Genomic DNA, 24,755 nt, shown 5'->3' with positions numbered 1-24,755 from the left:
AAGCCCAAGAGTTTCAGCCATGAGCGGCAGGAGTCAGGTTTCAGCTTCAGCCCTGGGAGGCAGGGCCCAGGTTGCAGGCCCTCCCGCCCAGTGCTGAAGCCCTTGGGCTTTGGCTTTGCCTGCTCCCCCTCCTTGCAGCTGGTCACCGAAAGGAGATAGAGGAAGGGGAAACTGTCATCTGTACCATTATTCAGTGACTTCAGTGGCAATATCCTCTCTCCCCCAGACATGAGTGAGAGTTAAGGAAACCTGCAGCAATGGGATCTGCTCCCCACTACCAAGAAAAAAATCAGCGAAGTTTTAATTCTGCTTATTTTAATATTGGAATACATAGGGTTCATCTTTAATCCCCACCATTCTTTTTACTTCCCTTATTACTGACTGCACCACCCAAGCATGGGACGGGAAGATATCATTGTGATGGGTTCCCCCCAGGGTACCACCTGCACTGGGTTATGACTGAACCCCCCTGACCCACCAGCCTGTACACTGTACTTCTGTGACCAACCTACTTACAGATAGGGACACACCCAGCTTCAGTTACATGCAAATGTTGTGATCAGCTCTGCATGGAAAGGGTCCAGCTAAGGAACTTCCCAGCAACTCAGGCACACCTCTCCCCCCCACTCCAAACTGGAGTGTAAACCCAGACTTAAACTGTCTTATGCTGCACAGGGAACTGTACAGCATAAGCTCATAAAATTCACCTCCTCCCTCAGTGTGAAGAAGAATATACAGCTTTCTGCCCTGAGTTATGACTCCCACAAACTGGTTTTAGACCAAGCAAAAACAAGTTTATTAACTCTAAAAGATTATATGGGATAGTTAACAGATCAAAACAGATTGCTACCATATTTCCTAGGTAATCTCTGAAATGCTTCCAGTTCCACAGGAAGAACTGCAGGGTCTCAATGTGTGGATGAGATGATGGTGTAGGGAGCAGGGGTTAAGATTTATTAGCAACTGGGGAAACTTTTGGGAAAGGGGGAGCTTATACAGGAAGGATGGGCTCCACCTTAACCAAAATGGAACCAGATTGCTGGCACTATTGATTTTAAACTAAGGGCTGAAGGTAAAGCCGACTAGTGAGGAGGAGCACATGGTTCAGACAGAGACATCCCTTAGGGGAGGATCTATTAAAGGAGATTCTCTATGTCCTAGTAAGGAGGAGAGGATGGAAGATGATAGAATATAGGTAGCAGGATCTGATGAGAAACAGTCAAATGAAAAAAAGTCCCATTCAATTACATCATGTAATGGCAGACAGCTGAAAATTGACACATTTTTAAAGTGCTTATATACCAATACTAGAAGTCGAAATAATATGGGTGAACTAGAGTGCCTCGTTTTAAATGAGAATATTGATATTATAGGCAACACAGAAACTTGGTGGAGAGGGGATAATCAATGGGACACAGTAATATCAGGGTACAAAATATATCAGAAGGAGAGAACAGGTCGTGCTGGTGGGGGAGTGGAACTATATGTGAAAAAAAGAATAGAATCAAATGAGGTAAAAATCTTACATGAACCAAACTGTACCATTGAATCTCTATGGATAGTAATTCCATGCTCTAATAATAAGAATATAGCAGTAGGAGTATATTACTGACCACCTGACCATGATGGTGATAGTGACTGTGAAATGCTCAGGGAGATTAGAAAGGCTATGAAAATAAAAAACTCAATAATAATAATAATTAATAATTAATAACAATGGGGGATTTCAAATATCCCCATCTTAACTGGGTACATGTCACCTCAGAACGGGAGGCAGAGATAAGGTTTCTTGACACCTTAAATGATTGCTTCTTGGAGCAGCTAGTCCTGGAACCCACAAAAGGAGAGGCAATTCTTGATTTAGTCCTAAGTGGAGCACAGGATCTGATCTAAGAGGTGAATAGTCCTGGACCGCTTGGCAATAGTGACAATAATGTAATTAAATTTAACATCCCTGTAGTGGGGAAAAACCACAGCAGCCCAACACTAGCATTTAATTTCAGAACTACAGTAAAATGAGGACGTTAGTTAAATAGAAACTAAAAGGTACAGTGCAAAAAGTGAAATCCCTGCAAGCTGCATGGAAATTTTTTAAAGACACCATAGTAGAGGCTCAATTTAAATGTATACCCCAAATTAAAAACAGAGAGAACCAAAAAAGTGCCACTGTGGCTAAACAACAAAGTAAAAGAAGCAGTGAGAGGCAAAAAGGCATCCTTTAAAAAGTGGAAGTTAAATCCTAGTGAAGACAATAGAAAGAAGCATAAGCTCTAGCAAATGAAGTGTAAAAATGTAATTAGGAAGGCCAAAAAATAATTTGAAGAACAGCTAGCCAAAGACTCAAAAAGTAATAGCAAATTTTTTTTTAAGTACATTAGAAGCAGGAAGCCTGCTAAAATACCAGTGGGGCCACTGGACGCTCGAGATGCTAAAGGAGCACTCAAGGACGATAAGGCCTTTGTGGAGAAACTGAATGAATTCTTTGCATCGATCTTCACGGCTGAGAATGTGAGGGAGATTCCCACACTTGAGCCATTCTTTTTAGGTGGCAGATCTGAGGAACTGTCCCAGATTAAGGTGTCCTTAGAGGAGGTTTTGGAATAAATTGATAAACTAAACAGTAATAAGTCACCAGGACCAGATGATATTCACCCAAGAGTTCTGAAGGAGCTCAAATATGAAATTGCAGAACTACTAACCATATTCTGTAACCTATCATTTAAATCAGCTTCTGTACCAAATGACTAAGGATAGCTAATGTGATGCCAATTTTTAAAAAGGGCTCCAGAGGTGACCCTGGCAATTACAGGCTGGTAAGCCTGACTTCAGTACTGGGCAAACTGGTTGAAACAATAGTAAAGAACAAAATTGTCAGACATATAGAGAAACATAATTTGTTGGGGAAGGGTCAACATGATTTTTGTAAAGGAAAATCATGCCTTACCAATCTACTAGAATTCTTTGAGGGGGTCAACAAGCATGTGAACAAGGGGATCCAGTGGATATAGTGTACTTCAATTTTCAGAAAGTCTTTCACAAGGTCCCTCACCAAAGGCTCTTAAGCAAGGTAAGCTGTCATGGGATAACAAGGAAGGTCCTCGTATGGATTGATAACTGATTAAAAGATAGGAAACAAAGGGTATGAATAAGTGGTCAGTTTTCAGAATGGAAGAGGTAAATAGTGGTGTCCCCCTGGGGTCTGTACAGGGACCAATCCTGTTCAATGTATTCATAAATGACTTGGAAAAAGAGGTAAACAGTGAGGTGGCAAAATTTGCAGATGATACAAAACTACTCAAGATAGTAAAGTCCAAGGCAGACTGCGAAAAGCTACAAAAGGGTCTCTCAAAACTTAGTGCCTGGGCAACAAAATGGGCAGATGAAATTCAGTGTTGATAAATGCAAAGTAATACACATTGGAAAACATAATCCCAACTATACATATAAAATGATGGGGTCTAAATTAGTTGTTACCACTCAAGAAACAGATCTGGAGTCATTGTGGATAGTTCTCTGAAAACATCCACTCAGTGTGTAGCAGCAATCAAAAAAGCAAACAGAATGTTGTGAATCATTCAGAAAGGGATGGGTAATAAACAGAAAATATCATATTTCCTCTGTATAAATCCATGGTACACCCACATCTTGAATACTGCATGCAGATGTGGTCGCCACATCTCAAAAAAGATATATTGGAATTGGAAAAGGTTCAGCAAATGGCAACAAAAATTTAGGGGTATGGAATGGCTTAAGTATGAGGAGAGCATAATAAGACTGGGTCTTTTCAGCTTGGAAAAGAGACGACTAAGGGGGGATATTATAGAGGTCTAAAATCATGACTGGTGTGGAGAAAGTAAATAAGAAAGTATTATTTACTCCTTCTCATAACACAAGAATTAGGTGTCACCAAATGAAATTAAAGGCACCTGGCATTTGCCACTGTCAGAAGACAGGATACTGGGCTAGATGGACCTTTGGTCTAATCCGGTATGGCTGTTCTTGTGTTCTTAAATAAACAAAACATGCAAACTACAGTTAATATACTACATAGATCCGATATAAATAGCAAATGATGATGATACAAACAGGCTACAGATTCTTAAGGGGCAAGCTGCACTAACTTATAACCTGGAGTCCCCAGGTGTTCCATTCACAGGCTAAAAATCCCTTTAGCCTGAGCTCAGCACTTTCCCCCAGTTCAATCTTTGTTACTCAGGTGTTTCCAGGAGTCTCTTTGGGTGGGGAGTCAGTGAAGAACCATGATGATGTCACTCCTCTGCCTTAAATAGCCTTTGCATCTAGTGGGAACCCATTCTTTCAAAGCTTGGTTCCCACACCAGTCAGTGGAAAAACACTGATATCCCAAGATGGAGTCCAGCACCAGGTGACCTGGTCACATGTTCCTGTAGTGTCACAGCAGCCGTGAGTCCGAGGCTGTCTGCAGTGTTCTCAGGAAGGCTCCCCCGTGGGAAATAAGCTTCTTCTAAGGCCTATTGTTTTCTCCTAATGGCTAATTAACCGGAATGGGCCCTTCCCAGCCAGCCATATAGACTGAGAGCCTTTTGCCTAGTGGGCATTATCCAGGTATACCCACGTTTGTAATACAGATGCATAGTCAATTTTCCTAACTTCAGATACAAAAGTTGTACAAATAGGATAATCATATTCAGTAAATCATGTTTCCAATGACACCTCACATGACTTATCTTGCATAAAATACATTATGATTGTTATCATATAATATCGCTGTGAAGAATATGGGGCACACTGTTATAATCATATTCTTCGTCGTCCTCCTCTTTGACACCATGAAGCAATGAAAGAGGCTCCCTATCAGCTGATCTCCTGGTGGAGGGAGGGAAAAGGACAAGTCAGTTACCGAGAAATACACACATGCACATATACTCCTGAGACAAGCTGGTAACGGCTGCTCCTTTTCCCATCCAGTGGAGCTAACAGCTGCAAAGTTAGATTGCTGGAGATGAAAGTTAGATAGTGGAGAATAGCAGGGCCATTTTCATGTCTGGAACAATGGAACTGTTCAGGAATGAGCACAATGTTTACTATAGTACCTTTGGGATGAAATGTAAAACTCATCTCTTCACCCTAGCTTTCCTAGGATCAAAAAAACCTACTCTGTGGAACATGGAGGTGAGAAGAGAGAATTTTTGTTTACCTTTTCAGCTTGAGTTAATTTCATAAGGTACTCAGATACCACAGTGGTTAAGGTACAATCAAAACCTAGATAGAGAAACCCATAATCATGACTTATTGTCACCTATATCTATGAATAATTTCCTATTTCCTAGTAGATTTTCATAATCTAAGACTAGATGGTAATTGAATAAATTGTGCCATTCTTTTTATTTTCATGGAAGGATGTGCTGCATATATTTATATTGAGCTAACATGACAGAACTTGTTTTACATGTCAGAGCTGTGTTAGAATGAGTGGTTAGGGACAATGCCAGTGTTTCCACGCCCCAAACTTTATTTTAACTGTTACTTATAGGGCTTAATTTCTTCTGCTCCCTAACAGTTATTTTTGATACAATTCTTTAAAGATCAAGATGTTAGATTTTTTTTTTTTTGGCACTGATGTTCTAGCACATTACTTTAATACCCAATCATTTGCATTCCTAGCTTCATTAAGGCTTTGTGTAAATTAAGTTGCCAGTGTTTTGGGGAGTGTTTTTTACCATATTTAATAAAAATTGATTTTACAAAGAGGTGCCTTGAGGTTGGGAACACCATACTTCACAAGGAAAAAAAACATAATTGGGTGGCAAGTATAATTATGCAGTCTAAAAAACATACCATTTTCTTTTTAAAAATACAAATAAAAAATGTTGGCATATTTCAGTTTCCTTTGAGGTTTTTTTCTTTTCCTCATAGGTGTCCTTCATTCAAAACCTGGTGTTTTGTGTGGAAAGAGCATACCGAGTACCTGACTTTGGTGTCTGGGAAAGAGGAAGTAAATACAACAATGGCAGCACAGAACTGCATTCAAGGTAACTGGCAAAACTCTCAGTGTTTTTTGTTTATTTAAATGCATGTAATGTGAATGCAAAGAATTCAGGAAATGTATCAAAATAGAAATAATTAAAGTAGTGTTCCAATTTCTTCTAAAAATGTATTGTCTAGAGTGAAATTAGTGCTCATGAAATATGCCACATTGAGGCCTTCTGGAGACTGAAGTCTATACCTCATGAGAAATATGAGCACAGTTCTATACCTACATTCCATGTGCAAATAACAAGATACACATGTAAGTAGTTACTTGTGCACCCAAATTGCTGTAATTGCAGCTGCATATGCATTTTTACTAAAATTTACCCAAAGCCTTCTGCTCATTATGGAGCAGTTATAGCACATGCTTTGGCAGTCTAAGATTCCCATTACCATACCACCTGTATCTGGAAGACCAGCTCTCTGAGTTTAGTGCCCACTGCACTGGCAAACTAAAGTGCAGGCCCCAGCCAGTTTGGGGATCACTGCAGGAGCACCAGATCCTATGTAGAAGAGGGGGGCCACTGACGCTGGAACTGTTTTCTGTTTTGTCCTCCTCTAGAGTTCTTCATTTGTGACTCTTTTTTCTGGCCATCTGATATTGAGGATATGTCTAAGGCAGCTGCTTTTTAAAACTTTGAGTTTAGATATTAAGGACTTAACAAATATGCAGATTACAGCGCCATAGTAAGACCGACTTTACAACGGTGTTAAATATTCAAAGGTTAGTTTGGGGGGCAAGATTTCTGTTTCTCCAGATTAGCTGTAGAGTTACAAAGACATGTCTGGCTTTTGCTATTCTGACTTCGATGTCTAAGTGTGTTCCACCGGTAGTACTTACAGTGCTGCCAAGATGTGTGAAATATTGGACCTCTTCTATATCAGTTTGTATTTCTGTTTGTATTTCTCGTGGAGTATTGATTCTCATGGTTTTAGTTTTTTGTGTGTTGATTTTCAACCTTACTAATTGTGCGTAGCCTGAAAGATCATTTGTTTTGGCTTACATATATCTATATGGTGAGGGATAGCAAGTTGTCATCCACAAAGTCAAGGTACTCTAACTTCTATATGAAAGTCCATTTGTATGACACTTGGTTGTTCTGTGTCTCTCATTAACCAATCCACTACCAGTAAAAAGATGATGGGTGACATAAAATGTCCTTTTCTGATGCCTGGGGAACCTTGAATGGCTTAGTCAGTTTGTAGTTGTGTATGTACTTGGCATGTCATAGTTTCATAGAAGTTCACAATTTTCTGAGGGATTCCATAGTGTCATAGCAGCTTCCATAAGACTTTTCTATACACTGTTACAAAGGCTATATGAAATCTATAAAATTCATATTAAAGTAATGGCTGCCATTCACTGACAGTTCTGGTAAGAGGTCCTAATTTGACGTTCACACCTTCTCCTATCTCTGTGTCTGGCCACTGGCTCACCAGTCAGTAGTCCACTTAAGTACTACCTCCATATATTTAATTGTTCTGCAGTCTCATTGTTTTGAACTGGTTGATTGGTATGTGATTTTTCGTCCTGTCAACTGTAGTAATGTTGTACAGTTTCTTCATGTCATTTTATGCTGCAGTGGTCTGTCACATCTGCTGCCATTTTGTCTATAAGTCTTTTTGTTGGAATTATAATTGACACCGGATATTACCATGACACTAATTTAACCATAAATTCCTTTATTAAATCCAGAGGTCAAAATAGTATTTGTACAATTGCTTTAAACTTGCCTAAGAAGTCAAAATAATAAGCAGTTTACTATGTCCAAACAATAATAAAACACTTATAAACATTTAATCAAGATACTTACTAGTGGGCTAAACCCAGGGGTGCTTAAACCCACAATGTTCAAGCAGATATTAGCAATGAAACTTTCACTTTTTTGTACCCATTAACAAACTAGTGATGTCATTGCCAATTATCGGACCATAGCTATGTACAGATGAAGCAGTTTCTTATATAGCCAATTCTTTACTGCATCTGGTACCCAATTAACTGTTTTATTTCTCTTATTTCAGGCCAAACCTTAAATAAGATAACACTGGTATTTCAAAGTCACTACAAGTTTAACACAACAATTCTTCCTTCTCATGATTTCATTCTTTTTGATTCCATGCTTTGGGCCTTTTGTTCATGCTATTATCCCAAATCGATTTAAAACCATAGTGCACCCAAATCTAATATGGGCCTATATTCCTACACTTTCCTACACTCTTTTTTGGTCTCTTTGTTCTTCACAGAATATTCTTCCTCTAGTCGGTGTGTCTGTGATCTTGTTCTTGCTTGATTTAATTTCAGTATAATTTTGCATCTTCTTCTTTCTCCCATGTATCCTCAAATGACCATTTGTTTTGATGTTACTTTCTGAATTCCAGCAGTACTTCGCACATTTTAGTGAAAGTTCCCTTTACCTGTTCAGTTTGCTTTCTATGTTCCATCATCTTCGTCTTCAAGCACCTGGTATCTATTTGCTAGCTCAATTCTAAACTCTTCTTGTGTTGTCATCTGTTTTAGCTTGGTGATGTTTTAACATGTGCATCTCTGTTATTCAGATCTCTTATTTGTTCTTATTTTTATTCTCAGTTTAGCTACCGCTAGTGCGTGGTCCATTCCCACTATGCACATCTTCTAGTGGAAGAAGCAATGTTTGTGCTGAAAGACAAATGAAAACTTTTTATTTTTGTATAAGTTATTTAAATTCAGATCTGAAGCTTCCTCTGTTCCTATTTATTATCTAAATTCTTAAAGCATTGCAGCATTGATTTTATAAGTTGTCTTGATTTTTTTTTAAAAAAAATATTTGTCAGCTAGGATGCATGCAGCCTTTAAACATCTGGACTCTCATCCATCCACTTCCCTCTCTGAGATCATGTATCAGAAAATATAGACTATAATGTTCTAAAGCACAGGCTGAAGGTATCATGAAAATCTGAAGGAAATCATTATGTTTCCACCTGTCCATAAGTTCAGAATTATAATTTCTACATCCCTCCTATTACATCTACCTTGATCATCATCTCTAGAAACAAAAAAAGAAATACTTTGGGTACCTCTCAGCTACCTCTAGTCTGAGTTGAGGCTTCAGACGTCATTTGGTTTCTAGAGTAGTGATATGTTAAATGTCGGGTTGTTGACCTAACTCACTTCAAACATGTACAGTATTTGAATGTCAGGTTGAGCTCTTTAATTCCAAGAGTGTTTCAAGAATTGTACTACCAAGAATATCTTAACTTTCATGTGGGCACATCATAGACTACTGGATAACTTAGACCTCCAGAGTCTAATTGCTTTATGATGAGAATGTCTGTATACTTATTAGCTGTGATCTTTTTGTTATCCATGTCCTCTCGAAAGAAAACTCTGAAATCAGATACAAGCACTATTTGTGCTCTATTAGCTATAAAGTCAATAGAGCTGTGGCTTTTTAGATGACAATTGTAATAATTTTTTTAGAGAAAATGGGCTTACAAAGGTAGATTAAAAGAAACATGACGATAGTCTGACACAAATGACATCCATAGTATGTAGGATTTGCCATAATGGATCAGTACACTTATTTTAGTGTGCAGTAATTTTACTTAATTTAGTTGCGTGATGTGCAACTCCATGTGTTGTGAATCTCATTGCATTAAAAACTGCTAATTATAGGTACGTCCTTCCTATACTTAGGTGAAGTCTTGTTCACATAAACTACAACACATACAAAAAACAAGCAAACAGAAATCTAAAAGATTACACTGTGTTGCAGTAGTTCCTCTTTCTTTTGTGGTATATGAAGTCTAAAAATGCCAGTCCACATCAGAGCTCACCCCTACTGTCATCCACTCATAAAAAAATAAATAAAAAAAGCTTCCCATTGAAAAATCAATGCTCCAAGTTATAGCCTTCATTTGTCTCTCCCAGTGTTTTCAGTGTCTCTTTTGTGCTGTTTGTGTATTTAGGCTGCAAGCTCCTCGAGCCAAGGACCAGAATGTCTTTGTTGTGCCATATGGGACTGAGCTCATTGTTGTTCCCAAAATAACAATGATCTTCGTAGCTTGTTTTTCTAAGCTGAGAAATAGAGCTTTGACTTCTTTTATCCATCACAGAAAGGGTGTAAGCTGCTGCCCTCCCCATCTCCCTGCCCGTGCACAGATATCCTTACTCTCTCTAATTCAGGGATTGGCAACCTTTGGCACGCGGCCGGGACTGTTTGTTACCTGCAGCATCTGCAGGTTCAGCCAGCCACATCTCACACTGGCCACGGTTCGCTGTTCCAGGCCAATGGGGGCTGCTGGAAGCGGCGGCCAGCACATCCCTCGGCCCGTACCGCTTCCCGCAGCCCCCACTGGCCTGGAACTGCGAACCACGGCCAGTGGGATCTGCAATCGGCTGAACCTGCGGACGCTGCCGGTAAACAAACCGTCCTTCCAACAGATTTCCCTGACAGGCTGCGTGCGAAAGGTTGCTGATCCCTCCTCTAATATCTTTTGGAGGTTTTTTCCTTTAATTCTTCATGGGAAAGAGCTGAGGTCCAATTTCAGTCACAGATGAGGAAAAATGGGAGAGAAATGTGCATTGAGGGATCTGTGTGGATGAAAAAAAGAGACTAGGGTACTCCAAAATACTCCATGCATTGCCTCAGTGTACGACCACTCTGGTAGAGTGGCATAGGAGAATATCGGAAATAATTCAGGAAATGTGTATAATGCTACTCAAGGCTGTAGGTGAATTGTTTGTCCATGCCTCTCTAATGGCTATGGTTTATGAAGCAGGCTCTTAAGCCTCAGTACACTTTTGACACTGGATTCTTGTCACTTAAATCTGAGTGATTATTCCTGCTCATAATTTGTGCTTTCTTTCAGAATTGGAAGTTAGTTCTTGTCATTTTTAATTGATGTAGGCTTCTTTCATACAGGATACTGTCTGATATAAAGTAATTTGAGTGATAACCAAAAAGCCCAGCCTGTGATGAAGAAGATGCAAATATCTTTGAAGTATTTACAAAAGGCTAGCGTTCTATTTTAGATTAGTTTCAAGTTGGTGATAATTAGTTTCTAATTGCCACTGAATGGTGAAAAACTCTTTGGACCAGATCCTCACCTTTATAAAGATGCTACTACACTGAAGTCAGCTTTGTTGATGCAGTGTTGATTTGCACATGCTGGGGATTGAAGTCTCTATTTCTAACTAAAGGATTTTGAAGTTAGCACAGAAGTCAGAAATCATTGTGAAGCAGAAAGATGTAGAACGTTTTAAAATACTTTTACATAATCCTGGAAAAGATGGGGTTCCTCCATTCACAGTTTCAGGATAACTGCAGCTGTGTACTCTCTCTGTGTTCCAATTCAGGAATGAACAGTCAGGTCTCCAGCCATGACCTGTATCTGAGCCTGGACCCATGTCCCACACACCCTTCCAACCAGGGGTTTTAAGGCTGCAGAGCCCCATGCCAAATATTATGATATACCCAGCAAGGCAGTCTGCCTTTTGGCCCTCACCTATCCTTTTCTTTCTCTCCAAGGTCTATGACCAGTGTATGCCAGTAGGTACAGCAGTGGTTCTCAACCCACAGGCCACTTGTGGCCCAATCAGCACACAGCTGTGGCCCATGTGACATCTTCAAGTCCGTACAGGTAGTATATATACTGTGTGGATGCAGTCCACAGAACACCGAGAGCTGCATATATGGCCCACAGTGGTAAATCGGTTGAGAACCACTGAACTACCTGTTACCACACACACCTTTCTTTCTCAGCAAACTACATTTATTCTTAGGATAAAAGCATCATAGAGAAAACATTAAAAATAAAATTAAAGGGCCTATAATATTTACTAAATATACCAGAAGTTTTCCATCAGTCCTGTGAGCTCTAGTAGGCCAAAAGAATTCCTTTTTCTGAATCAAAAGAAAGACCCTTGAGTCTGTTTATACTCAGCTTTTATATATTCCAAGTTTGTTCTTTGACTATTGGTCTCTGGAAAACCTGTTTTGATTTGAACCAGTATATGCAAATCACCCCAAGGGGTGGTACCTTTCCAGAGTTTGTTTACAGTCTCAGCAATTTGCCTTACTCACCATTCCGAGCACACACACTTTTTACTTCCTGAAGAAGCTGTGATAGTCTTCTCCACCATAGAGTTGCATATAATTCCTGGCCCAGAATGATATATTAACCATTCATAAACTTAATACAGTATGGTCCTCAAAAATACTTGATCTGCTTGCAATATCTGTCTCATCTCCATTCTTTTACTATTGGATTTCTCAATAGGGGAAACTCAGGTCTGCTTTTTTCTCTGGTTCAAAGGCAAGCATTGTAACACCTTTGAGAATAGTATGTTTCCCTACCCATGTGTTTGAGCTTCTGAAAAATTACTTTGTCCTGCAACCATTTGATCAAGATGTTCTCCAAGCATCTCCTGAGTACTTCTGCAAAAAATGTTTCTTTGACATCTGCCATTTGATAGGATGTTTCTAGAACACAGCATCTCCATATCCTAGGTCAAAAAGGCATAGGAATCTTGATCTTGTGCTTCTTTGTTGAGCATATCATATGCTGCTGTCATGTTGTTTGCCCCTATTAAGATTGTTTTGTTGGTCTGCCTGGCTGCTTAAAATGGAGTGCCTTTTTAACATATATTTTAATCACACATATATATGTGCAATATCTCTATGCTATTGGACATTATTTCTGTCACCCTTTGTGATGTTCATTTTAACCCCGCAACTTGTAGGTGCAGGAAAAAAAGTGCAGGTGTAGATGAGAATCCTGATATTCTTGGGTTTATCAAAGGATTCAGACAAATGCTAATTGAGGACCTGTTACTAAATTTAATGGGAACTAACAGTTCAAGCATTTTTCTTTCAAAATAATTTATGTGCATTAGGCTAAATACATGCTAAAATACATTGTCTTGAACTGTTATGTTTAGAGGGAAACAATCCAAGCGAGGGGACCTGGAACTTTTTATTGTCTAAGATTTTGATTAGCAATTAGCAACAATGTACAAATTTTAGTGCCTGCTTTCCATTCTTTCCTTAAGTTTATGGGACAGATGTAGCAATTTAAAACTGTAATTAATGACATTTTAGTAACTCAGTTAACTTCGTTGTCATGCCAGTAGCATTATGGAATACAAATGTTAGTTAAATTAATAAAGACATGGATTTAAGACCAAAAAAAAATATTAGATCCAGGTCCTGACTACCCCAAATCTCGAGAATGGTTGGATCAGGTTTTGTTTTGAGGCCATCTACAGATAGGACATCTTTCACAATGAGAATAGAGTATACTGAGTTCCTACAACTTGTTCATCTTGTGCTGTTGTCCATGCTAAAGGGGAAAAGAAGGAAAAATTCCTTAGAAGTTATGACCAGAGCTGTATATTTTAAGACCGTATTTCTTACGATATTAATTCTTAGGGTATGTAATGTACAAATGACCCAAGAGAAATGAACGTAACATCCCTAATAGCGGAAACTCTATTGTTTTATTTTCCTGACTTCTCCAACAAGAAGTTGGAGGATTGAGCCAAAAGAAATCTGATGAGGTTCAACAAGGATAAGTGCAGGGTCCTGCACTTAGGACAGAAGAATCCAATGCACCGCTACAGACTAGGGACCGAATGGCTAGGCAGCAGTTCTGTGGAAAAAGACCTGGGGTGACAGTGGACGAGAAGCTGGATATGAGTCAACAGTGTGCCCTTGTTGCTAGGAAGGCCAATGGCATTTTGGCATGTATAAGTAGGGGCATAGCCAGCAGATCGAGGGACGTGATCGTTCCCCTCTATTCGACATTGGTGAGGCCTCATCTGGAGTACTGTGTCCAGTTTTGGGCCCCACACTACAAGAAGGATGTGGATAAATTGGAGAGAGTCCTGCAAAGGGCAACAAAAATGATTAGGGGTCTGGAACACATGACTTATGAGGAGAGGCTGAGGGAACTGGGATTGTTTAGTCTGCAGAAGAGAAGAATGAGAGGGGATTTGATAGCTGGTTTCAACTACTTGAGAGGTGGTTCCAAAGAGGATGGTTCTAGACTATTCTCAGTGATAGAAGATGACAGGACAAGGAGTAATGGTCTCAAGTTGCAGTGGGGGAGGTTTAGGTTGCATATTAGGAAAAACTTTTTCACTAGGAGGGTGGTGAAACACTGGAATGCGTTACCTAGGGAGGTGGAAGAATCTCCTTCCTTAGAAGTTTTAAGGTCAGGCTTGACAAAGCTCTGGCTAAGATGATTTAATTGGGGATTGGTCCTGCTTTGAGCAGGGGGTTGGACTAGATGACCTCCCGAGGTCCCTTCCAACCCTGATATTCTATGATTCTAAGTAATTAATGATTAAATCTTCAACTGTCTGAAATTTAATAGCATTCCTAATGTGCATAATCTTATACTGCTTCCGGTTTTGAATAGCTTTTCATTATCTTAAGACATATTTGCTATTTCAATTGTTAAAATATATTAGCACTTTTCCTCTTTACTGTAGTATTGCAGGATCTTCCTTATATATTTGTCATCTGCAAAATATAGCACTTATGGCAGTCACAAGCATACAGTAGGGGAAGGGTCTGATAGACTATTAACATGAAGGAATATTTATTATATGATGGGGAAATGAAGTCAGCCTTTTAATTTTAAAACACTAGTATTTTTATGTGCAAGCAGTGTTTGTGCAAGTAGTGAAATCTCCAAAGTATTGAATAAGCAAAGGTAGAAAAATACTGATGAGCTACAATTGGTATTGATTGTTTACCCAGGAATATTGAGTGAGCAAGTAAAAGTCATATAAGTTAAAGTTATTCACTATGGAAGAATACATATTTTTTTATACTCTCTCTGAGCCTCCTCCTCTTATCTAGACAAAATAAGGTAACTTATTCTGCCTGATTGTCGTTGCTCTTTCCCTTCCAGTCAACTATTACCTCTTAGTTTTTGCCAGTCAGTGTTTCTTGCGCTCACTCTCCAAAAATAGCTGCTCATGCGTATTGAAGGTGTTCCCCTGGAAGAAGAAATAGGGACTTCTCCATTAACGTGTAATCCAGTTATCAAAGCAGTGGATTTATCTTGTGCTCATAGAGCATATCCAGTTTATTTAGAGTATAGCTGTAACACCCAAGAAACATGATTTAACTGAGTTGCTATGCCAATTTCAGTTAAACCAGTTGCTCTTTCATAACTGTACTTGATAAATAACGCTACTAGAAGAAAGTTAGACGTGACTTGACACTAAGGAAATGGTTAGTATCGGTTATACCAGTGAGTTTAGCTTACTACTTCATTGCATTATCTGGGTAACAATAACTTTCTAATCATCCAAAGTTTTAAAAACCATGGGATTTTACCAGCCTTTGATGGCAGCTGCTCCAAGCAGAATTTTTTAGCTAACATAATCAACTTTCCCTTGTTGAACCAATTAGAATTAAATCCCACAAGCGCTTTTCTGGCAGTGTTTCTGAAAGGAAGACAGGTTTTATAAACCTGTTGTTGATGGTTTGAAAAAAATGATACAGCCTGAAATCAATTTTTTAATGGAATTGCTGGTAATGAAAACAGTCAAAGAGAAATAATGTGTGCTAAATATAGTACATGCAATTCTGCAACTAGACACGTTTCCCCTTACATTATGTTGAAAATATTTTCTGCATAGTTATAAGAAGCTCCCTTGACTAGGGTCTGATTTTATTTTTAAATATTTTTATTTTGAATATCCATAAATAATACGGTGGCAAACCTCTTTGAATTTTGAAGCCCCAGCAAGGTCAGAGGAGATATTTTTGCCTTATTGTAATAGCAGGTGAACATAGACCAAAGTGTGTGCTTAGAAAACAAAAACAAAACATGCACACAGAATCAATACATAGGATCAGAGGACTGGAAGGGACCTTGAAAGGTCATCTAGTCCAGTCCCCTGCACTTGTAGCGGGACTAATTATCTAGACCATTCCTGATAAGTGTTTGTCTAACCTGCTCTTAAAAATTTCCAATGATGGAGATTCCACAACCTCCCTAGGCAATTTATTCCAGTGCTTAACCATCCTGACAGGAAGTTTTTTCTGATGTCCAACCTAAACCTCCTTTGCTGCAATTTAAGCCCATTGCTTCTTGTCCTATCCTCAGAGGTTAAGAACAACAATTCTTCTCCCTCCTCCTTGTAATCACCTTTCATAAACTAACCTGATGATTACTTTAGATAAGCTATTACCAGCAGGACAGTGGGGTGGGAGGAGTTATTGTTTCATATTCTCTGTGTATATATAAAGTCTGCTGCAGTTTCCATGGTATGCATCTGATGAAGTGAGCTGTAGCTCACGAAAGCTCATGCTCAAATAAATTGGTTAGTCTCTAAGGTGCCACAAGTACTCCTTTTCTTTTTGAAAACTATTATGTCCCCTCTCAGTCTTCTCTTTTCCAGCCTAAACAAACCCAATTTTTTCAGTCTTCCCTCATAGGTCATGTTTTCTAGCCCTTTAATCATTTTTGTTGCTCTGGACTTTCTTCAATTTGTCCACATCTTTCCTGAAATGTGGCGCCTGGAATTGGACACAATACTCCAGTTGAGGCCTAATCAGCCCAGAGTAGAGCGGAAGAATTACTTCTTATGTCTTGCTTACAACACTCCTGCTAATACATTCCAGAAAGATGTTAGCTTTTTTTTGCAACAGTGCTACACTGTTGAATCATATTTACCTTGTGGTCCACTATGACCCCTTCCCTCCCCCCAGTCGCTTTCCGCAGTGCTCCTTCCTAGGCAATCCTTTCCCATTTTGTATGTGTGCAACTGATCGTTCCTTCCAAAGTGGAATACTTTGCATTTGTCCTTATTGAATTTCATCTGATTTACTTCAGACCATTTTTCCAGTTTATCCAAATCATTTTGAATTATAATCCTATCCTCCAAAGCACTTGCAACCCCTCCCAGCCTGGTATTGTTCACAAACTTTATAAGTGTACTCTTTATGCCATTATCTAAATCATTGATGAAGATATTTGACAGAACTGGACCCAGAACTGATCCCTGTGGGACCCCACTTGTTATGCCTTTCCAGCATGACTGTGAACCACCGATAACTACTCTTTGGGAACAGTTTTCCAACCAGTTATGCACCCCCCTTATAGTAGCTCCATCAAAGTTGTATTTCCCTAGTTTGTTTATGAGAAGGTCATGCAAGAGAGTATCAAAAGCTTTACTAAAGTCAAGATATACCACATCTACCCCTTCCCCCATCTACAAGACTCATTACCCTGTCAATAATTAATATAAATCAGAAAAACATTATTTACTTAGGGTGGAATTACCTCTTTCTGCACAAAGCCTGAAAAACATATTTTGTGCAGTGAACTAATTATGGCATGGCCAGGACCAGCTCTAGGCAACAGCAAACCAAGCACATGCTTGGGACAGCACATGTCCAGGCGCGGCATTCCGGCCACCCTTTTTTTTGCTTGGGCAGTTGCGCTCTTGGATCTTGGGGTGGCAAAAAGCCTAGAGCCGGCCCTGGGCATGGCTAATCCAAATGGTCAGGATATGGGTTCTGCAAATCCAGTAGCCAGTCTCCCAGCCTGCCCCAGTAGATCCCTGCATTCCTCTTCAACACTGAAAGACGTTCCTGCCAGTGTTTTACTGTGGGACATAAGATGGCACAGAGATTCTTACATAGGACTTTCAAACATGGGTGAATTTCAACCTCTGAGAGCAATTCATATTGATAATTAAAACACAACTAGATTTTTGATTGTATGGATGATATTAAAAGCAACATATCAAATTGATGAGGATTCACTGATATAAAAATACTTCAGATAATTTATTAAATATAACCCATACTAAGATTAAAACAAATGGGATGGAAGTATTCGTCCCTATTTTTCATTAAAAAAATGAAATTAGAAATTTTTCTAGCAGCGTTACTCAGCATTATGCTGCTCCCATTGTTCTTTTTCGAAGCTACTGGCTTCTGAGGACTTTTGAAAATCTGGCCACTTCATGTAGATGCCTAAATGAGACATGAGCTCTTCTGAAAATCAGGCCCTGAGCAACTTTTCACATGTAGTAGGCTAACTATATCCATTACATAAAAATTTCAGAATAAACAAAAAAAGTGTAAAAAAATATGGATAATCATTTATCCAAAGATTATAACAACATTGATGTGGGAAATCATGGAGAAAACATTTTGGATAATAAGTTCATAGCATCGATATGGCTCATTTTGGTTTAATGGATATAGCCTATTACACGGTGTATCTCAGTATTTATCCACTAGTTGAGTGAATGAGTTGACGATAATTATAGATGGATGGCTGACATCAGAACTGTGCAGTTTCTTTGGTCTAAAACTGATATGTGGTATTTAACTTTTCATCCAAGTTATTTGAGCAGAGGTTTCTTTTGTCACATTTTCTGTCTGAGAGCTGAGTATACAGAAATTGTGCAGAAAGTAAACCTGCTGTCCTACTAGCAAGGCCTTGAAGCACAGAATGCTAGATGTCCAACAGCAAAATAAAATCAGATGTATTTTTTCCAGATGATCACTGACTTTTAAAGACAAAGAAAAAATTGAAAAGAAAAATTCTGGAAAATAAGTACAACCTGTTGCATCATTATTCATTAGCTTAGTGTTTAAACACAAAATACTAATCAAGAAGAGATTCTACTTCTGAAAGACACATCAAGTATTGATTTGTTAAATTCCAAGTTTGTAAGCATAACAAATGTCTTTCTTTTCTCCCCCTCAGCTCTGTTGGTTTAGCAAAAGCAGCCCTAGAAGCAATTAATGGATTCAACCTCTTTGGCAATCAGGTAGTAAAAACATTTGTTTGTTCATTCTATATTTTTAAAAAGTAACAGGTTGTTTTTTAACAAACTGTTTTCACCCCCGATCAATGGATGTGTAAAATTCATATAACAGAGTCAGTTCAATCTCAAAACTGGTACATTAATTTGTTACTTTTTCAGGTACAGAATGATAGCTGAATAAAATCAGATTTGTCCTTACGTACAGCAAGTTTTATTTCTCTTTCCAGTTGTGTGTGGTTTTTTAATTTTTTTTTGGTTAACTCTGGTTAAAATTGAAATATTTACAACTTTTCTACTTCCCTATCACCTTTGGTCAAGATTTTAAACAACTCATCTTGTTTGTGATCTAACTATTGTCATTTGTGTTTTAAATCTCAAGTTGGTTGCACCATCATTTGAATCTCTTCTGTTATCAACTTTGCACATGGTCTATTTATTTTGGATTTTTTTTATTTGATTTGGGTTTCTCCCCAACTTCCAGATACATTGAACTCCATTAAAAAACATAAGCTTTTCATCGTACGTTACCTCTGCCAGACATTCCCATTTTTACATTCTCAAAAATGATGGATATAGGTCTCTTACGATATTATACCCACAAAAGTCTAAACTCAAAAGAGTATTCTTTCCAAACTTAAGACTCTGAAAAGGTGGGTAATGGAGGAAATTTGTCACTGAGCCATTAAACATTGTCAGTCAATGGGGGAAAAGGGAGTTGTGGCTGTACAAAACTAAAGAAGAGGTGGATGGTTCCATACATGCTGTCAAGGTTCCTCCCCCACTCTGAACTCTAGGGTACAGATGTGGGGACCTGCATGAAAAACCTCCTAAGCTTATCTTTACCAGCTTAGGTCAAAACTTCCCCAAGGTACAAAATATTCCACCCTTTGTCCTTGGATTGGCCGCTACCACCACCAAACTAATACTGGTTACTGGGGAAGAGCTGTTTGGACGCGTCTTTCCCCCCCAAAATACTTCCCAAAACCTTGCACCCCACTTCCTGGACAAGGTCTGGTAAAAAGCCTCACCAATTTGCCTAGGTGACTACAGACCCAGACCCTTGGATATTAAGAACAATGAACAATCCTCCCAACACTTGCACCCCCCCTTTCCTGGGAAATGTTGGATAAAAAGCCTCACCAAAAAGCCTCATAGGTGACCACAGACCCAAACCCTTGGATCTGAGAACAATGAAAAAGCATTCAGTTTTCTTACAAGAAGACTTTTAATAAAAATAGAAGTAAATAGAAATAAAGAAATCCCCCCTGTAAAATCAGGATGGTAGATATCTTACAGGGTAATTAGATTCAAAACATAGAGAACCCCTCTGGCAAAACCTTAAGTTACAAAAAAGATACACAGACAGAAATAGTTATTCTATTCAGCACAATTCTTTTCTCAGCCACTTAAAGAAATCATAATCTAACACATACCTAGCTAGATTACTTACTAAAAGTTCTAAGACTCCATTCCTGGTCTATCCCCGGCAGAAACCAGTATATAGACAGACACACAGACCCTTTGTTTCTCTCCCTCCTCCCAGCTTTTGAAAGTATCTTGTCTCCTCATTGGTCATTTTGGTCAGGTGCCAGCGAGGTTACCTTTAGCTTCTTAACCCTTTACAGGTGAGAGGAGCTTTCCCCTGGGCAGGAGGGATTTCAAAGGGGTTTACCCTTCCCTTTATATTTATGACACATGCAGAGATAACCAAATTGCAAAGGCAAAGAACTCTGGCAGAGGATTGTCCAGAAGTGACTTTTGGCAAAAAAGTGAGTGCAGCAGCAGAGCTGTGAGTTTAAAATGTTTTAATGTTTTAAACTTGCTCCCACGTTGCATTTTTTCAAGTGTTAATTCTTTCAGTTCTCAGGCAGTATTTGTCTTTCTAGAATACCCATATGTCTTCATTTCTGAAAAGAGAATATTAATAGATGTAATGTTTCAGAGTAACAGCCGTGTTAGTCTGTATTCGCAAACAGAAAAGGAGTACTTGTGGCACCTTAGAGACTAACCAATTTATGTGAGCATAAGCTTTCGTGAGCTACAGCTCACTTCATCGGATGCATGCTGTGGAAAGTGTAGAAGATCTTATTATATACACACAAAAAAAGCATGAAAAAATATCTCCTCCCACCCCACTCTCCTGCTGGTAATAGCTTATCTAAAGTGATCACTCTCCTTACAATGTGTATGATAATCAAGTTGGGCCATTGCCAGCACAAATCCAGGTTTTCTCACCCCTCCCCCCCCACAGAAACTCACTCTCCTGTTGGTAATAGCTTATCTAAAGTGACCACTCTCCTTACAATGTGTATGATAATCAAGGTGGGCCATCTCCAGCACAAATGCAGGTTTCCCCCCCCCCACCACACACAAACTCATTCGCCTGCTGGTAATAGCTTATCTAAAGTGACCACTCTCCTTACAATGTATATGATAATCAAGGTGGGCCATTTCCAGCACAAATCCAGGTTTTCTCACCCCGCCCCCACACAAACTCACTCTCCTGCTGGTAATAGCTTATCCAAAGTGACCACTCTCCTTACATTGTGTATGATAATCAAGGTGGGCCATTTCCAGCACAAATCCAGGGTTTAACAAGAACGTCTGGGGAGAGGGGTAGGAAAAAACAATGGGAAATTGGCTACCTTGCATAATGACTAAGCCACTCCCAGTCTCTATTCAAGCCTAAGTTAATTGTATCCAATTTGCAAATGAATTCCAATTCAGCAGTTTCTCGCTGGAGTCTGGATTTAAAGTTTTTTTTGTTGTAAAATAGCGACTTTCATGTCTGTAATCGCGTGACCAGAGAGATTGAAGTGTTCTCCGACTGGTTTATGAATGTTAAATTCTTGACATCTGATTTGTGTCCATTTACTCTTTTACGTAGAGACTGTCCAGTTTGACCAATGTACATGGCAGAGGGGCATTGCTGGCACATGATGGCATATATCACATTGGTGGATGTGCAGGTGAACGAGCCTGTGATAGTGTGGCTGATGTTATTAGGCCCTGTGATGGTGTCCCCTGAATAGATATGTGGGCACAGTTGGCAACGGGCTTTGTTGCAAGGATAGGTTCCTGGGTTAGTGGTTCGGATGTGTGGTATGTGGTTGCTGGTGAGTATTTGCTTCAGGTTGGGGGGCTGTCTGTAGGCAAGGACTGGCCTGTCTCCCAAGATTTGTGAGAGGGTTGGGTCATCTTTCAGGATAGGTTGTAGATCCTTAATAATGCATTGGAGGGGTTTTAGTTGGGGGCTGAAGGTGACTGCTAGTGGCGTTCTGTTATTTTCTTGTTAGGCCTGTCGTGTAGTAGGTGACTTCTGGGAACTCTTCTGGCTCTATTTCACTTCCGCAGGTGGGTCCTGTAGTTGTAAGAATGCTTGATAGAGATCTTGTAGGTGTCTGTCTCTGTCTGAGGGGTTGGAGCAAATGCAGTTGTATCGCAGAGCTTGGCTGTAGACGATGGATCGTGTGGTATGGTCAGGGTGAAAGCTGGAGATATGTAGGTAGGAATAGCGGTCAGTAGGTTTCCGGTATAGGGTGGTGTTTATGTGACCATCATTTATTAGCACTGTAGTGTCCAGGAAGTGGATCTCTTGTGTGGACTGGACCAGGCTGAGGTTGATGGTGGGATGGAAATTGTTGAAATCATGGTGGAATTCAGCAGGAGAGTGGGGTGGGAGGAGGTATTTTTTCATGCTTTTTTTGTGTGTATATAATAAGATCTTCTACACTTTCCACAGTATGCATCCGATGAAGTGAGCTGTAGCTCACGAAAGCTTATGCTCAAATAAATTGGTTAGTCTCTAAGGTGCCACAAGTACTCCTTTTCTTTTTGCGAATAGATGTAATGTTATAGTTTTGCGAATTCCCTTTTAGTGTTGAAAATCATCCAAAACTTGATTTTGAAACTATTATTTTTTTCTTTCTTTAACCACTAAATTAAACCTGCTACTGATAAACAGTAGTTCATGGAAAGTGTGTGATCCTTGAAGGGTTAAATCATTTTATAATGGGACCATACGTACTTGAAGTAGCACTGATCTAATTAAAAGTCAGAGGCTGGAGAAATATATCCAAATACGCTGAGAGGATTGTCCCAGCTGTACACTGAATGAAAACATCAAAAAATTAAGGACTGACTGAGCCCTGGGAATCTTATTCCAAAAATTTATTCTTGATGGTTTAAAAGGGTGGGCACTCTTTTTTTTTTTTTTTTTTAATAAGTCCTGGTACTTTTCTGTTGCCTCAAAAGTCAGAGAGAGTGCAGAGTGGCAATCCTTGCCTATTTCAAAGCTTAAAATCCTGCTTTAATATACAGCTAAATTTGATTCCCATGGTGAACCCAGTGTGGGAGTTGGGGAGGAAATTTACACAGTTACCAAAGAAAAACTTTGGTCTTTAAAGTTTTTCTTAATATTGTCTTAACTGAAGATCAGGGAGACTTGAGCATTTTTTTGTAAGTCACCTTTATTTAGACTTGCAAACCCAGGGCTGAGTAAATGTACTGACATAATGCTTTCCAGATGAGCTAGTGGGTTATTTATTCATTATTACTACTATTTTCTTATTTGTATTACTCTAGTGCCTGGGAGCCAGAGTCATAGAGTTGGATTCCATTGCAAGGCACTGTACAAACACAGAACAAAAAGACAGTCCCTATCCCCAAACAATTACAATCTAAATATAAGACAAGAGAGAACAGGAGGATACAGACAGATAGGAGTACATGAAAACAATGACTATATTATCTACGTAGACAAGACAGACACTGGGTGGGAGAATTGATATAACACAGAAGCCAAGTGAACCATGTGATAGCAAACATATTACAGAAAAAGCTGTGTTATCCAGCCCTGTAACAGCTGGAAAGCTCTATAAACTGGCTTTTATAATCTTCATAGAAAGTCCGGTTTATAGTCCAGATGGCAGGGGGCCGGCAGGTTCCCTCCATGGCTCCAGAAGTGGTGACATGTCCCTGCTGCTCTTACGTGGAGGAACAGCCATGAGGGGTTTGGAGTGTGGGTGTGCAGGGGGTGGGGTGGGGTGGGGCGGGGCGCAGGATCTGGAAGGGAGTTTGGGTACGGGATTGGGGTATGGGCGTGGTGCAGGGCGCAGGCTCTGGGAGGGAGTTTGGGTGCAGGGAGGGTGCGGGGCTGGGGGTTGAAGTGCGAGCGGGGGGTGCCGGATCTGGGGGGGCTCTCACCTCAGGTGGCTCCCCGCAAGCAGTCCTTGTGGCCCCTAGGCAGAAGCACAGCTAAGCATCTCTGAGCACGCTGCCTCCACCCCAGTTTTGGCTCCACAACTCCCATTGGCTGGGAACTGGGGTCAATGGGAGCTGCGGGGATGGTGCCTGTGGAGAGGGGAAGCGTGTGCAGAGCTGCCTAGCTGCGCCTCCACCTAGGGGCGCAAGGACTTGTCGCTGCTTATGGGGAGCAGCTCAAGGTGAGCGCTCCCCACAGCTGGTGCCCCACATCCTCCCTCCCCCGCACCCCACCACACCCAAACTCACTCCCTCTTAGTTAACTGGAATTTTTCACTTACTGCACCTCCCATTCCCCCAACATGCCGGATAAAGCTTTTGCTGAAGTTCCACAATTTCGTGGGGTATTGGAGGGATGAGCAAGGGAGGAGAGGGTAGGAGCGGCAGGTGTGGAATAAAGCAGAGCTGAAGGGCCTGAGGAGGGAGGGGGAGAGTTGGTGCAAACAGCCAATTGGCACAGGGCAGAGAAAGTCTGAACATTTTGTAGTGTCCCCAGAGTCTGTGTGCGTCTTGCCTGCACAGTTCTGAGTCTGGAGGGGTGGCCCCAGTTGGGCCCCACATTCTACACCCCTGTCTCTGCTTTGGCTGTTCCTCTTCCTACTGGTTGGAGTTAGCACAGATCTAATGTTAGTATGGCACTGTGTAAGCTGGCGTGGCCATCCCTCTGCTTCTGCCTCTGGGGGAGGCCACCCCTCCTCCC

General features: G+C 40.1%; 1 protein-coding gene across 4 annotated transcripts in view; it reads left to right on the top strand.

Annotated features, from left to right (window-relative positions):
* The window catches only part of PHKB (phosphorylase kinase regulatory subunit beta), a 218,574-nt gene that overhangs the window by 91,599 nt on the left and 102,220 nt on the right, over positions 1–24,755 (top strand). For all 4 annotated transcript variants that reach the window (XM_077830734.1, XM_077830733.1, XM_077830732.1 and 1 more), the window contains 2 exons: positions 5,896–6,011; positions 18,733–18,796. In XM_077830734.1, the coding sequence (XP_077686860.1) occupies positions 5,896–6,011; positions 18,733–18,796 (180 nt within the window). The remainder of the gene's footprint in view (positions 1–5,895; positions 6,012–18,732; positions 18,797–24,755) is intronic.

This window comes from Eretmochelys imbricata, chromosome 12, assembly GCF_965152235.1.
Source record: "Eretmochelys imbricata isolate rEreImb1 chromosome 12, rEreImb1.hap1, whole genome shotgun sequence".
NCBI classification, from domain to species: Eukaryota; Metazoa; Chordata; order Testudines; family Cheloniidae; genus Eretmochelys; species Eretmochelys imbricata.
The sequence above is the reverse complement of the archived record's forward strand: the minus strand, read 5'-3'. Positions and strand labels throughout refer to the sequence as shown.